At 41.2% G+C, this 17,384-nt stretch overlaps 1 protein-coding gene across 1 annotated transcript in view; it reads right to left on the bottom strand.

The window, feature by feature from the left end:
* The window catches only part of CUNH10orf67 (chromosome unknown C10orf67 homolog), a 138,828-nt gene that overhangs the window by 27,797 nt on the left and 93,647 nt on the right, over positions 1–17,384 (bottom strand). The window contains exons 10-13 of the mRNA XM_026478934.4: positions 12,090–12,149; positions 11,290–11,369; positions 11,150–11,215; positions 1,600–1,687 (exon numbers count right to left, since the gene is read on the bottom strand). Of these exons, the coding sequence (XP_026334719.3) occupies positions 1,600–1,687; positions 11,150–11,215; positions 11,290–11,369; positions 12,090–12,149 (294 nt within the window). The remainder of the gene's footprint in view (positions 1–1,599; positions 1,688–11,149; positions 11,216–11,289; positions 11,370–12,089; positions 12,150–17,384) is intronic.

Genomic DNA, 17,384 nt, shown 5'->3' with positions numbered 1-17,384 from the left:
GTGGCTATAGTGTAGGGAACCAAGGAGAAATGTTAGTTACCCAAAACTCACTCACTCATCACGCTCTCCTTCCCCGCCCCCCCACACCCCTGCCTATTTTTTTCAATATTCGCTATCCACTCTGATGAGTGTCTCGAGCGCCTGTATACTGAGTGGACATATAGATAAGGATCACGAGCCTGGAATCCCAAAAAAGTAACAGCACATGGACGTATTCTAGGCTGGATGTAGCACTAGCCCCCTTCCACAGTAGGGTAGACCGAGGGCAGGGCAGAAATTTTCCTCAAGGAAAGGACTGGATCTATGAATATGCCTGGACTGGTGTAACTTGGAGATTTTAGAATTCGGTTTCATTAAGCCTGGCGAATTCCCCTTTCGACCAGACAGTTTTACCACGTAAACCTAAAAAAAAAAGCCTGATTTTTGAGTTAGCACGACATTCTCATGGGCCCTCCAATATTTTATTTGTCCAGCTGATTAAATATCTGAAATGAGGATTATTCCAATAGAAACTGCAACCTTCAGTTGAAAGAGGAAAAACCAAAAGGAGAAAAAAGAGAATATAGATTCTTATCTATGTAAACCAGTCTGGGGACGTTTCAGGGGAGTCAATTACGAAAAGCTCAGCAAGGTTCAGATTACCAGGTAATTTAGTTAAAAATTAGAAATAATTTAATGTTCTCTTGCCAGCATTCTTAAATTCTTTCATCTCCTGCAGCAACTGAAAATTTAGAAAATAAAGTCTTAAAGTAAAAAATGTTGAGAAAAACTTTAAGAGTAATTATAGATTGGAAGCCTCCTAAAGCAAGAGCCTGTGTTTTGTATTTCTTGTGCTCTTTCCCACAAACCTTGTCCCAGAATACTTAGCATCGTGACAGGTGTTCAATAGCATGTATAGCACGCTAATTTTCCTACTATTTGAAATTTCCGGGATATATTTCTACACCGGACCTCATTTACCTTTACAATCACAGCTTCCAAATAAAAACATATAGGAAACAGCTTAAAAAAATAGTCTGCTTTAAAATTGGTCTTTATCTACAAGTGACTTCTTTTTTTTTATTTTACTTTGACTTCAAAGCTGTTTTTCTTTCTTTCTTTTTTTTTTAATGATTTTTTATTATATTATGTTAGTCACCATACAGTACATCCCCGGTTTCCGATGTAAAGCTCGATCTTCTAATGTGAAAATGAATGGCTTGGCACTAGGAAACGATTCTTTTACCTCCTTTTTCCCTTTGGAAAGTGACTGGGTACCCGGATCTTGAGCTTTGCTGTTTCCTTACACTCCATCCATGCCCATAAGTGGTCAGACTGACAAATACCTCCCAGCTAGTGTCAGCCCTCCTCTGAAATTTTCCCTTGGTTCTACTGTAGCCCAACCACATTGCATTGAAAGGATTTGTGTGCACATCTGTATCTCGTATCAGGTTGAGCTCTTTGGGCTCTGGCACTCAGTCTTACGTCCGTAGTATCTAGCAGAATGACTGTCATGTGCTCTCTCCAGACAGGGGCTCAATAAATGTTAAATAAGGACAGAAAGACGTGGGCAAATATCATCAAAGAGACAAATAGTATTAAAACACTATATGTACTTACAATATAATTGAAGGACGTATCAGCGAGCACTGCAAACTGACGAAACAATGTGTGCCTAGTAAACATCTCATCTTTAAGGACATGAAAGCTAAAATAAAAGAAATGGTGAAATGAAAATGTATAGAAATCATAAGATAAAGCAAATTAATATTATGTTCATGTTAGTGGAACTACAATTTTCATTGTGAAAGAGATAAAAATAAAAAATTTTAAATATTAGTGTGAATTTGTTACTTCTTTCATTTTTAGGTTTTTTTAAAAGGTTTTATTTTTAAGCATTCTCTACACCCAGCATGGGGCTTGAATGCACAACCTTGAGATCAAGAGTCACGTGCTCTACTGACTGAGCCAGCCAGGTGCCCCTACTTTTTTCATTTTTAAAATTACTTATTTCCCAGCCCTGAAAAGGCACAGAAGCAATGAATGACAACCCAGTATCAATGAGCATCTTGGAGCCCAAACTGTAGTTTTGGGGTTTTTTTGTTTTATTTTTTTAAAAGATTTTATTTATTTACTTGAGAGAGAGACAGGAAGACAGAGAGAGCACAAGCAGGGGGAGGGGCAGAAGGAGAGGGAGAAGCAGACCCCCTGCTGAGCTCCGAGCCAGACCTGGGGATCCATCCCAGGACCCAGAGACCAAGACCTAAGCTGAAGTCAGATGCTTAACCGACTGAGCCACCCAGGCACCCCCCAAACTGTAACTTTAAAAACATTTCTCCCTCAAATGAACCAGGACATCTTTCGGAAATTGCTGTTTCTAGATCTAGGGCAATAAATGAGTTGAGCCTGGGACATTTTATTGTTAAGGGACTCATCAAGACCGTGCCAGAAGAACACAGTAGTAAACCTTGAGTAGCAAACCTTGAGGGGGAGGGCTCCCATTGACTTAAGACTGGAGAAATTGAGCATCAAAAATAATGATTATAATGTATTGAAACACAACACATACATTAAAAATTTGGGAAATTCTCAGCCCACCCAGATTGCAAATGATGCCAAAAGGAGGAGATTCCCTCTCAGAAAAGCATGTTCTGGAGACAAAGCCAAGAGCATGCTGGACAACCTTGGGGAAGCCACTAGGAAGGAATGGAAAAAGTCCCAGTATTCAGTCACACGGAGGGTCTTAGAAGAGATTGGGTATGTCTCATGGACCAAAACCACAATAATGTAACACTGCATAAAACCAAAGAGACAGACAATAACAAATGTTGTAATTGTAACATGGCGCAGACACTTTGGAAAACAGTTTGGCAGTTCCTCAAAATGTTAAACATAGAATCATCATATGACCTAGCCGTTTCTTCCAGGATAGACCTAAGAGAATTGAAAACATGTTCCACACCAAAACCTGTACATGACTGTTAATAGCAGCGTTATCTATAGGAGCCCCAAAGCGGAAATATTTAAAATGTCTAAACACTGAAGAATGGGTAAACAAAATGCAGCATACCCATGCAATGGAGTTTTATCTGGCAGCCGAAAGTAACGAAATACTGCCACATTCTACGACACAGATAAACTTGAAAACATTATGCCAAGCAGAAGAAGCCAGTCATAAATGGTCCCGTAGTGTATGACTCCACGCATATGAAATGTCCAGAACAGGCAAATCCATCGGGACGGCAGGGGATTCGTGGTTGCTAGTGGCTGGCAGTGATGGCAATGGGGAGTGGCTGCCAATGGATACGGAGTTCCTTTATGGGTTGGTGAAAATGTTCTGATTTAGAGAGTGGCAATTGTTGTCCGACTCTGTAAATATACTAAAAACCATCTTTGGAAAGGGTGGTATGTAAACTACATGTCAATAAAGTTGTTATACAATAATTTACTATGTGTGCTAAGAAAATGGAAACTAATGAATAAAGAAGAAAGAAAAAAGCAGAGCAAGGATGACTTTAATATCACTAGAATGAAGAAAACAGAGCAAACGATTGGTAAAATAGATTAAAAAGATGGTGATTTTCAGCAAAGAATTGGAATCCACTTTTAAAAAATGAACAGTCATCTTAGAACTGAAACGATCATATATGATATTAAGAACTCAATAGGCTGAAGAGTAGAATGGATAGAGGAGAGCACAGACAGGATTATTCATCTCAAAGGCAGATCAATAAAAAATGTATACATTCAAAGTGAAGCCTAGAGAGAAAAGAGTAGGAAACCAGACAGGAATGTAAGAAATATGTGGCTCGTAGTCAAAAGGCACAAGTTGCACATAACTGGAATCCTAGAAGAGGAGAGCTGATGGTTGATGAGTCCGGACATCTCCGGTGGAAGCCAGTGCTCAATGCACTGGCATCCTGAACACGCTAAGGGAGATAACAGCCAGCACGGAATTCTACACTCAGGGAAAATATTCTTCAATAATGAAGGTAAAATAAAGACATTTTCCTATAAAGAAAAGCTGATGGAATTATTTGCAGACAAACCTATATTAAAAGAAAAACTAAAGAGAGCTCTTCGGACAGGAGGGAGATGATCCCAGATGGAAACCCACTGAAAACCGGAAGAAATAAAGAGCTCACAAGGTAAAAATGTTAATGGAAGTGAATACTGACTCTGCTTAACAATATTTGTAATGTTCGATGGTGTTAAACATTTATATGGAATCAAATGAAAATGTGGGAGGGGTTAAATGGAGTTACAATATTCTAAGGTTCTAGAATTCGTTCTTTTTTTTTTCTTTTCCATTGAAATATAATTGATATACGCTAGCCTGTTGGTTTCAGGTGTACAACATAATGATTCTAAGGTTCTAGAATTCTTGGGGAAGTATTAAATAGAAATTTGTAGTAGAGTGTGGTAAGCAAAGGATGTGGGTTAAAATTTCAAAAAGAGAAAGGAATGAGTAACTAACTAGTCAATAGAAGAAAACATGGAATGCAAATACGTTGATGAGTCCAAAAAAGGTGAAAAGGAGAGAAGAAGACACAGGTTGGCTAAGAAAAAAAAATGTGTTCTGTGGTAGATACAAACCCAGGGATACCAGTAATCTCACTAAAAGTAAACGAAGTAGGCCAATTAAATAAATAAGACTGGCAGATCAGATAAAAAAATCCAGCTCTATGATGCTTACGAGAGACACATTCACTAGATAGGTTGAAAGAAAAAAGCTGAAAAGAAATGCACTATGCAATCTTAGTCAATGAAGAGTGATAGTTATATTAATACTAGATGAAGTAGACATTAAGCCAGGAAGCATTTTTATGGCTAGAGAGGAATGACTCATAATGATACATATAAATGATAACTTCATAGGAAGATATCAGGATTCTAAATTGTAGGTATCCAGCAACGTAGCCATAAAATATTTATTTATTTTTAATTTTTAAAAAATTTTAAAAAGATTTTATTTATTTATTTGACAGAGACAGCCAGTGAAAGAGGGAACACAGCAGGGGAGTGGGAGAGGAAGAAGCAGGCTCCCAGCGGAGGAGCCTGATATGGGACTCGATCCCGGAACGCCGGGATCACGCCCTGAGCTGAAGGCAGACGCTTAACGACTGCGCTACCCAGGCGCCCCACCATAAAATATTTAAAGCAAAAATTGACAGAACTGAAAGAGAAATAGATCAATCTATAAGCAGAGTGGAAAATTTAATACCCCTGTCTTAATGGTTGGAACTGTAGCAAAAATTTAAGTTTATAAAAGATATAAAAAACACGATGGATAAACTTGACCTAATTGAAATATATAAAACCTTGCACCCAGTGATAGATTTCCTCTTCTTTCTAAGTGTACATGGATCATTTTTTCAAAATCGACCATATGCTGAGCATAAAACAAGTATCAAACATTTGAACAGACTGAAATAATTCAGAGTACGTTCTCTGAGCACAGTAGAATTAATCTAGAAACACAACTAGATAATCTTCAACCAGCTGTAAATAAAACATCACTTCTAAATAAGCCATGGGTCAAAGATAAAATAGCATTTAGAAAATGTTTTATACTGAACGATAGTATGTAACATGCCACAATTCATGGGGTCCAACTCAAGCAGTGCTTAGATGACAGTATATAGCCTGAGATGTATATAGTGGAGGAAAACAATCTGAAAACCAATGATCTCAGCTTTCTTCCCCTAGGAAGGATAGCAAATCATACATGCAGAAAGCAGAGGGAAGAAAACAATAAAGATAAGCACAGAAACTAATGAAAAAGAACCAACTATATGAGAGAAATCCAACAAAGGAAAAATGATTTCTTTGAACTAAATAATAAAACTGACTAGCTCTTAACCAGATGGATCAATAGAAGAGAACACAAATTATCAATATCAGGAATGAAAAAGGGAACATCATTTGATCTTACAGATAATTTAAGTATATAATATAAGGATATTATGAAGAACTTTAAGTCAATCAACTGGACACTTTACTGAAAAGGTAAAATCCCTTTTTATTTTTTTCGATTTATTTATTTATTTTAGAGAGAGTAAGAGCATGCACGAGCCGGGCGAGGGGCAGAGGGAGAGAATCTTCAAGCAAACTCTTCCCTGAGCACGGAGCCAACGTGGGGCTCCATCTCATGATCTATGAGATCACGACCTGAGCTGAAACCAAGAGTTGGATGCTTAACCGACTGAGCCACCCAGATGCCCCGGTAAAATTCCTTTAAAAAGCCTGATGCAGGGTTTGATCTCACCACCATGAAGCCGAAATCAAGAATCAGATGCTTAACCGACTAAGCCACCTAGGCGTCCTGGAATTACTATTTTTAACTACCACCTATAATTTCAAATAAGGATTTGATGCACGTGAAATGATCAGCATTGTCTCTGGCACTATCTAGTAAACTAAAACATCAATCGTATCCATTCATCACTCGCGTAACACGCTAACACACCATTAGCAAACACTAATTTCATTCAGTTTGACAATTTCACAGCAGGCATCTTTGAGATTATTTGTTGCACATATTTTAGCAAAAAAGATGCTGGATTTTTCACATAATGTAACTTCACAACATGAAAGTGATTGCTTGAGAAAGGATCTCTTTCCAAATAACTAAAAGTCTTTGGGAGCAGTAGGCTGGCTAAACTGCGGAGAGGACTTGGGGTTGAGATATTTAGGAATGGATAAATATACTCCAAGAATGAAGTACACTCCCCTCCGCTAAAAAAAGGACCTTGGAAAATTCGGATAGATCTAAATTCTGAATTTATTTGGTGATCAGAATAGCCTGCTCCCCACACTCGGCCTGGGACACTGCAAGAATCAGGAGGCAAAAAGGATTGCCGCAGCCCTTCAGAGATGTGGACCTCTCTCCATGCTCTGCCACGTGCCTCCCCCTTAAACGGTCCCCTCTGACCCAGAGCCCCCAGTTACTACTCACTGTGGACCCTACCTCTCCGAAGAGCACCTTCAGACTGACACCTTCGTTTGGTGGTCTGCTTAGCTTTTTTCGTGTTCCTTTTCTTTTTTTAAACACACTTAAGTTTTTAGAGGTTCACAGCAAATGGAGAAGAAGGCAGAGATTTCCCATATTCTTCCTGCCCCCCCCCCCCCGCCATGGACGGCCTCCCCACTGTTAACAGCGAAGAGAGCAGGACATTTGTTACAATCAATGAACCTACACTGACACATCATTATGGCTCAAAATCCGTAGTTGACATTAGGGCTCGGTCTTGGTGTTGTACACTCCATGGGTTTTAACAAGTGCGTAATGGCATGTCTTTACCTTTGCAGTGTCATACAGAGCAGTGTCGCTGCCCCCAAGTCCTCTGTGCCCCACCCGCTCCTCTCTCCCTACCCCCACACCCCCGGCAACCACCGATCCTTGTGCCCTCTCCATAGCTTTACCGTTTCCAGAAGGTCATAGAGAATCGTGGCCTTTTCAGACTGGCTTCTTTCTCTTTGTGATATACATTTAAGGTTCCTCTATGTCTCGTCATGGCCTGATAGCTCGTTTCTTTTTAGGTCTGGATATACCCCAGTTTATACATCCGCCTCCTAAGAGACCTCTTGTCTGCTTCCGAGTTTGGGCCGTTATCAATCCAGCTGCCGTCCGCATCCGTGTCTGCTGGCTTTTGATTCCAATTCCCCTCCCTTCCCACCCTGGGAAGCTGCGTCTTGGATCCCCATCAGCTGAACACTCCGCACTCCATGAGTCAAGCCCACACCATCCCCTCGCCTGCCCAGGGCCTAGCTTTTGAGAAGACTGAAGACAGCTGAATTGAGAGGAAGGCACAAGACTCAGAAAAACCACCCAGTGCCCAAGACTCCAGATTTATTCTGATTTGGCTTTGGCATTTCTTGGGAAACTTGAATTTCATAGACAATGAATGTGTCGTGGGTATACTCCCGTGGCAATGAGAGACAACAAGCTGCGAAGGGCCAAATCTTCCTTTTGCCCCACGCTACACGCTGACTGGGCTGAGAACAAAGACACGAGACCCTACACCTGTCAGGGGTGAAACTAACGGGACCGGGGAGGGCAGGTGTACCGGGAAAGGTCCTACGACTCCTGAGACATGTGAGGCAAGCCAGAAGCCTGAGAAGGGAAGGAAGTGGAGAGAGAAGAGGAAAGAAGGAGCAGCACAGGGTTTCTGTTTACCTAACGTTTTCTGTCCCCCGAGTCCAAGAATGAGGGGGTTTATAACAGAAGAGGAGGGAGGGAATCCAGAGCAGGGCGAGCCTGCATGGGCACGTCCTGTCTTCAGCTCTGCTGGTTGGCAATCTCCCTGGGTGGGCCTCTGGCGCTTCCGTGCATGTGGTGAGAGGAGGACCAGGGAAGGGGTGCGGGCACACACCCCTTAGATGTGCACACTCCACAGCGGTGTGGGAAGAGCGAGCATGTAAGTTATCTGCCACCCGGGAAGCGTCATGGGCAGCAGTGGTCTGGCCAGCCTCAGGAGCTCAGCAGGCAGGACAGGGGGATGGCTCAGGTGGGTGTCGGGTCGAGGGGGGACACTCACGGCAGCATCACTGTGACACTGGGCAGGTGGGGGGCTCTATTCCTGCGCCCGTGTGCCACACCTGCACACCGTTTGTGCCGAGAGAAGCAACCATGATGGCATCAGCCGCTGTGCTGGGCAAGCCACACTGAGAGGGAAGACTAGCTCCTGCCCTGGTCGCCCCGCTTAAGTTCCATCTTGCTGGAAATAAAGCCAACTCAGCAGAGACAGAAAAGGATCTTGGGGATGGAAGCTCTGAATTGGACTGGGGCGGAATATAAATCATGAATTGTCTGAGAAATTGTTGCCTTCAACTGTTCACGTTGACTGGCCAAGGTGACGTTTTCCTCTACAAAGCAAAATGACGGCGCTTGATCTAGAATCTGTTCCAATGAAATGAAATGACTATTTTAGCGATACAAATCTGCGACTGCACAGTTTGTCTCCGTCCCACACCACGAGGCAGTAGCCTGGATACACGCACTGTCTGTTACAGACCACCTTCAATGAACACGTGGGGATGCAACCAACCAGAGAGACAGTGCGTCATGTCCCAACGTTATGTCCCGGTTAGTCGATTAAGTGAGAAAGCATATAGAAAATATGTAATCATGCTTGCTGCTGTTCCAAATGTTTAGATATCAACATAAAGTCTGCACAGACCAAAACGATGACTGTCAGCATCTTGACCAAGAGCAAGTCAACGTGAAGTGAAACTGAGACATTCTTGCAAACGGTCATTGAAATACAGGATGAATCCCAGTGGGTCAGACACACGGTAAATATTAAGAGTCAGAGTGAACCCCACAGGGACACCTGGGTGGCTCAGTGGGGTCAGTGTCTGCCCTCGGCTCAGGTTGTGATCTCTGGGTCCTGGGATGGAGCCCCGTGATGGTCTGGGTCCCCACTCAGTGGGGGGGGGGGTCTGCTTGTCCCTCTCCCTCTGCCCCTCCCCCGCCCCGCTTGTTCTCCCTCTCTCTCTCTCTCTCAAATGAATAAATAAAATCTTAAAACAAAAACAAAAATCCAAAGTGAATCCCACAGAAATAAGTCAGGGAAAGAGAGTCTACTCGGTTTCGGAGATAGTCCAAAATCCGTGTTTGGGGAAATGAAATTAAGCGCAAATGTAAGCCAGTCTCTGTCTCCTGTTTCTCACCTGTATCTCTAGTCTATCCTTAGAGTAACGTAGGAGGTCGTTAGGGCAGGTATTCATATGCGCATTGTTCAGAGCACAGAGCGTCATCAGCACAGACGTGAAGCACGAGCACGAGTGCAAATCAGAACATTTTACCACAAGGAGGAGAACTTTCTCTCACCATCTGGTGGTATTTCTGCTAGCACGTGGATTCTCCGTGTGCCACCTGGGACTCTTCAGGGTGACGTATGCAGCAAGGTATAGGATTTTTTTTTCTCCCTCTCTCTCATGTACACTCCCAATAACGGTGTATGCTTAGGAGGTGCCGTGCAAGTGTGGGGCATTATTGCCCTACGACGTCCTGTGCGTCTCGTGCTTGACCTCTGACATCAGACCAACGCTGAGTCCATGCTGTCTTGAATGCTCCTTGACTGGGGGAATATCTTGCCAAGGAACTTCTAACATGTGATAGAGAAGAGAATCTGGGCGACATTACGGCCGGAAACAAGGGACTAGAGTATAGATGTTTTAAGTTAACATGTTAGGACAAGGAAAAAAATAGGCATTTTCTCTACTTGGTGTTGCTATTAGCCTTTCCAGAATTTTACAGTAGTCACTTACTGCACTTTCAAAAAGACGAAGGTGACATAGGGAAGATAAATTAAAATGATGATGTGAGTGAAAAACAGATCTGGTGCTGTTTTGTTTGTAAAAGGGTAGAGCATTCAGTATATAAAACAATTTTACAAAGAAGATCTACACCAGTTAATATCATCACGTGCAAATGAACAGGAAACTGTTCTAACAGCCCTATGAGGGAAGATGACTAGGTGGGTCGGATTAAACCAGGTATCAAGAAGAGGCTGTCTGGGGGCGCCTGGGTGGCTCAGTCGTTAAGCGTCTGCCTTCGGCTCAGGGTGTGATCCCAGAGTCCTTCCTCTCCCACTCCCCCTGCTTGTGTTCCCTCTCTCGCTGGCTGTCTCTATCTCTGTCGAATAAATAAATAAAATCTTTAAAAAAAAATAAAAAATAAAAAATAAAAATTTTTAGTCATTTCAGGGGTGCCTGGGTGGCACAGCGGTTAGGCGTCTGCCTTTGGCTCAGGGCGTGATCCCGGAGTTATGGGATCGAGCCCCACATCAGGCTCCTCCGCTATGAGCCTGCTTCTTCCTCTCCCACTCCCCCTGCTTATGTTCCCTCTCTCACCGGCTGTCTCTGTCAAATAAATAAATAAAATCTTTAAAATAAAAAAAAAAAGAAGAGGCTGTCTGTCCTGTTGATCCTTTAGAATCGAAATACGGAGCTAGGGCATGAAATAGAATCTTGAATTCTTTTTTCTTTGAAGTGACTTTGACAACTCTTCTATTTTAAGCCAATTATTTTGCATTTCTTGCCAAAGGTGTATGCTGGCATTTTATATTAATTAACATGCACAGAAAAATGCAAGGCTCCCAATTACCTTAAAAGATGATTAGTCACATTTTTATAAATAGAATTTGTAAATATCACCACATACCTATTCCTGAGAATGTAGAATTTCTTTTCCCAGTTTTTGCTTATCTGTTCTGATTCTTTCTTAAATCTGTAATAAATTCATAGATGGTTAAATGTTGTCTTAGCTACAAATGAACAACTATGCTTCATTATTACCAGTACCTTTCTGTCTTCTTTCTCTCATTTTCTAAATTAGCCTTTAGGACTTGTATTTGCTCCTCCAAAATACGTGCGTCTTCAATCTTTCAATAGAAAACGCATCACAAAGTGAATTACGTGAACAATACACTGTTTCTCCATAAATCTGAAAAGCTATGTCTATTACATAGCATGCATATTCCACCTATCAAAAATAATTTGAGGGAATAGTGAGTTACATTTACTTGCAAATCTCCACAAATTGCAAGAGTTAAAGATCCCATCCTCCATGTCCTGTAAGTGATTCATTTAAAGGCAGCCCGTTCTAAGCAATATTACAAAGCAATCAAAACTTATCTTCATGACCCCTCCCCCTACCAGGTATCCCTTTTTCTAAATCTCGTTTTCCCTCTTCCTGTGACCTCTCCCACTCATGATAGGCAGGAGCTGCTCCAGTTACTCTATTTTCTTTCTTTTTTTCTTACCAAAACTGTTCTCAGGAAAGGATCTGACCAAATCAATCACATAAGAGCTTTATGTCATCCATTTCTCAGGATTGTTTATATTTTACAAGGGGACAAAGTTTAGCAAAAGGAATGAATCCCTAACAGTGGAACCATAGGCATACCACAAATGAGAGCGATTTCTTTGGATCCAGCCAGGATGTACCCCAGAATCAGACTACAGTGGGAATCAGGTGATTTGTCTCTTCTTAAGACTGACTCTCGGTGTAGCTTTCAAAATCATTGCCACTTATTAAGAATAGGCAGCATCAGTATAAACAATAAGCATATTAATAATGGTCATATTAGTCATTATTATACCTTAGCCACTGACACTTTCTCCGCTTCTTCGTGTACCGCAGCTGGTTTTGCGTGCCTCACCTGGCGTGAAAGTAAACCAACGTAAATATAGCATTTCAAATCAGTGCATAAAGATGTGGTTTTTTTCTGCAGCTTGGCGAAAGGCAACTGAGCCTTAGAATATGCCAACCATAGTCCCGCAGGGGCCTTCTCTGCCTTCTCGAATGTGTGAAGCCCATTTGCAACTAGACAATCACGGACCTTTAAAACCAACTTTCCCACTACCATCTTTTTAAAGTGCATTTCTCTACACTCATATATTGGCCAAATTTTACTATTATACTTTTTTTTAATGAAGTGAGCAGTTATTACTCAGTGAAGTCACAAACTTCAAGAAAACTTCATTTTAAATGATGATCATAATGACTTTTCTCTACTGTTTTCTCTCTGATGATAGACTGAACATAAAAATCTGCTTGGTTAGCTATCTCTGTGTTCCTACACAAAGACAAGAAAAGGTGCTCCTTGTTACCATGACTACCTCTCTGGTGGGTTCTGTGACCCAAAAGGCCCTGAACCTGTTGCCCATCTTGGTGAGGTGGGCCCCACCCAGGAAGGTCTAGAGCCAGGTCCGGAACAGGAGCTAGAGAGTTCTGCAGAATAAAGTAAAAGGAACTTAGAGCTAGCTCCCCTTGAGTAATTGGAAACACTGGGAAGAGAGAGAGAGATAGAGAGAGAGAGGGAGAGAATGGCCAGGCAAGGCCACAAGGCTTGGTGGTGCTAGCGTGTGGCAGAGTCGCGGGTGACCAGTGTCCAGGGGTGATGGCCACTCTTCAAATTTGACATGGCATCTTGGTGATGCCTGGTCCCTGTCACTTACCTTCTTCAACCTCCTCAGATTTACATATACAAAGGCATCCTGTGAGTGGGTCCTTTTAGTAGACATCGCAGACTTGGATTGAAGTCAAGGTCAGATTAAACAAAATGGGAAGCAGAGCACCGTGAAATTCGGCAACTGACTTAGTTGGATGGAGGAAGGAGCCAGACATGGCGACAACCACCGGACGAGGCCATGGGCATTGGCAGAAAACCCGGGACATGCTCGGGGCTGCCACAAAGCACAGAATGTGGGTTTGAACCAATTCTATCTGTATCTGAAGGAACAGAGAGAACCCAGCCTGCCACAAATAAAAAATAACAAAATTTATAATAACAGCCATAAAAGCTAGAGTTTATTGAGTGCCTATTACGTGCCAGGCACTTCATATTATTACCGTTTCTTTCTATATACTAACCTATTGACTTCTTCATATTACTTTAGTTTTTTAAACAGATTTTATTTGACTGAGGGCACATGCGTAAGGTGGGGGGAGGGGCAAAGGGGGAGGAAGAAGGAGAGAATTTCAAGCATACCCCATGCTGAGCACCAGCCCCAGTAGGGGCTCAATCCTAGGACCCCGAGATCAGGACCTAAGCTGAAATCAAGAGCCGGCGCTCAATTGACTGAGCCACTCAGGCGCCCCTCATATTACTTTAGATTTTTCGCAATAGGTAATACATGCATTTTTTAAATGAACTGCAAATAGCATACACGAACCTGAAACTCTCACTTCCCAGAAGCTAAGGTTTTGTTTGCTCAGTGTGTTTTGTTTTCATTTTTCTCATCATTATTATAAATAAATAACAGCCTTTATTGACTTGGTCTTCTCCACAAATATTCAGAATTTAAAGCTTTCACATGACCTTCTACCTGCTCTCTCTCTCCCTCACATGCCTGGATTTTTTTTTTTTATTTGCAAATGTTTAGCTCATATCATAGTTGTCTTTATTATCATTTCAAAATATGTAAACTTCTGTATTTTGATTTGTTAACTCCCTACTGTGAAAGATGGGAAATTTATTTAGTCTTTTTCTTTTCTTTTCTTTTCTTTTCTTTCTTTCTTTCTTTTTTTTTTTTTTGCCCAATACTCTTCACTCTCACAACCTCCCAGTTTTTGGAAGGAATTATGTTTATGTTGTTAATGTCTATAGGATTGTTCTCAAACTATAATTAAGTGCCCCACACTTTATCTACAGTCTGATTCTAAAACGTGTTTCTGCAAATATTATTTACTGCAGGACCAAGAAGTGTAATTGGGAAGACAATGTAAACCTGTAACTAAGCTTTGCTGTTGAAAGGAGGCTCTTCAGAGTGCTGGTCTAATGTCACAACTTGTCATTTTTCTAGCTCCCCTTACTTCTGAGTCACACTTACTTTCTCCTTCTTCTTGGGGCCTTATCATCCTGCATATTGGGTTCTTTCTGTGTTTGGTTAGATTGTTTCTTGAGTAATTTCTTCAAACAGGTTCCACATATAATAAACTTTTTTAGTTTTACACATTCAAAAATATCTTTTATTTTTCTTACATACTCAACTGAGACTTCAGTTGGCTATAAGAACTAGGATTCAAAATTTTTTTCCTTTTGAAAACTTTGGTTTATTTTCTTGTAGCAACCAGTGATGCTGATGAGAAAATTAGTTTCCTTGTTTTCGTTCCATTATAGATGAACTGGGTTTTTTTTTTCTTTTCTTAGTTCTCAGAGACCTAAAATTTCCCTAGGATGAACCTGCTGTTTTCATCAATTCTAAGACATATTCTGTGTCCCACTCAGTGTTTTAACATCTTTGGAATGGAGATGCTTTACAGCTGGTGTGCACGTCACAATTTAATAGGCACCAGTATCGCCTACATAAAATAAAGAGGTGTCTTACAACCATTGGCATCTGGGATTTGATAAAATACAACAGACACTCTCCTTTTCATTTCAATCCTGTTTAGCACTTGATGGGCCTTTCTATCCGAATCTTAATGCTTCTTTGCTTTAGTTTATGGAAATCTTCTTTTATTTCTTTTACTGCTGTCTTATGTCCATTGTACTTGTCTTGCTTCCTGAAAAGTCTGTTAGTAAGGTATCAGACCTCTTGGATCCATCCTTCATATTTTAACTTTTCTCATAATTTCTGTCTGCCATTTTACACTCTGTTCTAAGAGACTCTGTTGTTCACTTAATCTTCCAGATTATTTTTAAAAAAGATTTATTTATTTTTTTGAGAGAGAGAGAGAATGAGGTGGGAAGGGCCGAGGGAGAGGGAGAGAAAATCTTAAGCAGATTCAGTGCTAAGCATGCAGCCCAATGTGGGGCTCTGTCTCACAACCCTGAGATCATGACCTGAGCCAAACTCAAGAGTCAGATACTTAACCAACTGAGCCACCCAGGCATCCAGATCTTCCAGATTATTTTTTTTAAAGATTTTATTTATTTATTTGACAGAGAGAGAGAGACAGCCAGTGAGAGAGGGAACACAAGCAGGGGGAGTGGGAGAGGAAGAAGCAGGCTCCCAGCGGAGGAGCCCAATGTGGGGCTCGATCCCAGAACGCCGGGATCACGCCCTGAGCCGAAGGCAGACGCTTAACGACTGTACCACCCAGGCGCCCCCCAGATCTTCCAGATTATTAACTGGGTCTTCAGCTGTGTCAATTTTATTATTCAGCCTGCCCATTGGTGTCTTTTTGCTGTTGTTGTTACTTCCAAGAAATTGTTCTTTCCCTTAGACTATTCCTTTCCCATAGCTGCCTGTCCTTCCTTAATGGAGAAGTTTCTCATGAATGTTTCCCCAAATAGATTTATTTTAAAAATGTCTTTTAAGTTCTTGTCCGTTCCCTGAATTAACTATATTTCCTATGGAGCCAGTGGCTGTTCGTTCTTTTTGTTCTTTTACTCACTAAATATTTGCTGAATTCTTACTATGTGACAGGAACATTCTAGCAACTAAAGGCACAACAGAAAACAGAACAGAGCTGAAAGGGGTAGAACGTAGGGCGCTCTTTGACTGAGAAGGGAACTGCCTAGAATTTCTTATTTGGGCAACTAGATGGACAATGGGACCATTCACTAAGACAAAACAAAATAATTGGAGTAGGGACAAATTTGTATGTTAGTATTCATTTCTTAGTTAATGAAGAAGAACTTGCTAAGTTCAGATTCAGATACTTAGAGTTTTGGAAACCCAGGGCACATTCAAATGATGACACGTAACAGGCAACTGGGACAAGGGCCTGGAATTTGGGAGTGGGGTTGATCCTAGAGATAGAATTTGGAGTCATCAATATTTTAACAGAAGCTGAAGACTTGGATAAGGCCATTCATGAAATCTACAGAGAGAGAAAAGCAGAAGGTCAGGGATGGAAGCCTGTGTCCAGGTGTGGCTGACCTGTAATTCTGATTTACCCTTGGCTGATAGGGAATTCCCAAGCCTGGGACCCTAACCCACTGCTCTTACCTTAGTTCTCTAAACTCTAACTCCCACTCCATCAGTCCTCACAGTCCTGGAGAGCCCTTTGGTGGCCCTAGAACCACCCAAATAAATGTTCCTTTAGTTGTTGACACGCTATCTCAAACTCCCTAGGAGAAACCACCAACTACTACTACCAACACTGTGACTCAGTCTTCCCAAGGCCCATGTGACAGGAAGCTAGACAAAAACAAAGCATAAGGTACAATAACACTAGTTTAACAAAAATGAGGAAAAGCGTTTGTTATCATTAGCCTTCTGTGGCTTCAAAACTGTGGGGATTACCAAAATGACAGAGGCATGCACTTTTTAGAATCTTTCCACCTATTCGTTCTCAAAGGGCACCATCCACTTGAACTGCCTCTCTTCCCCAGGCACAAGGAGTACAGAATGAGTTCCCTGCCATTTGGTTAACAAGGCACCAAAGAAATCATTGGGGTAAGAATTCCAAGCTTTGGAGGGCACTTGCCAGTATGCTAAGGAGGAAAAAGTTAATCTAAATTTTAAAAAAGCAATCCATAAAAAGTTAGGAAAATAATTCGGTAAAACAAAAAGAAGTTCCCATGTCGAAAGACATTTGTATTTATTTTCTTCACTATCCAAAGTCACGTCCACAATGGAAAGTTTATTAAAAAGACTCTGTGTTTAAATTCACATGTAGTAAAAACGAGTTCCAATTTTTCAAGGCTCTCTTCTCCTGCCTCTCATATAATGATCAACTCTGTAATAACTAAAGATAAGACTGTTGGTAAAGCATATCTGCTATAAAGCAAATAATTATTCAATCTCTCCAAAAGACAATACTCCTACAATGACGAAGATAGCTTCTCTTTTCATGAAAAAAAAAAAAAAAAAAAAAAAAAAAAGAACACCACATGTAGACTAGAGTGTTTGCTCTCCAGTTTAAGTTGAATTTTCAACTTGACTACAGGATGTTATATTGAATCCTGGCTCCATGCACATTAAACTGTCATTTTGTTTTG

Source organism: Ursus arctos, unplaced genomic scaffold (assembly GCF_023065955.2).
Source record: "Ursus arctos isolate Adak ecotype North America unplaced genomic scaffold, UrsArc2.0 scaffold_30, whole genome shotgun sequence".
Taxonomy (NCBI): Eukaryota; Metazoa; Chordata; class Mammalia; order Carnivora; family Ursidae; genus Ursus; species Ursus arctos.
This window is presented reverse-complemented; position numbering and strand designations above follow the sequence as displayed.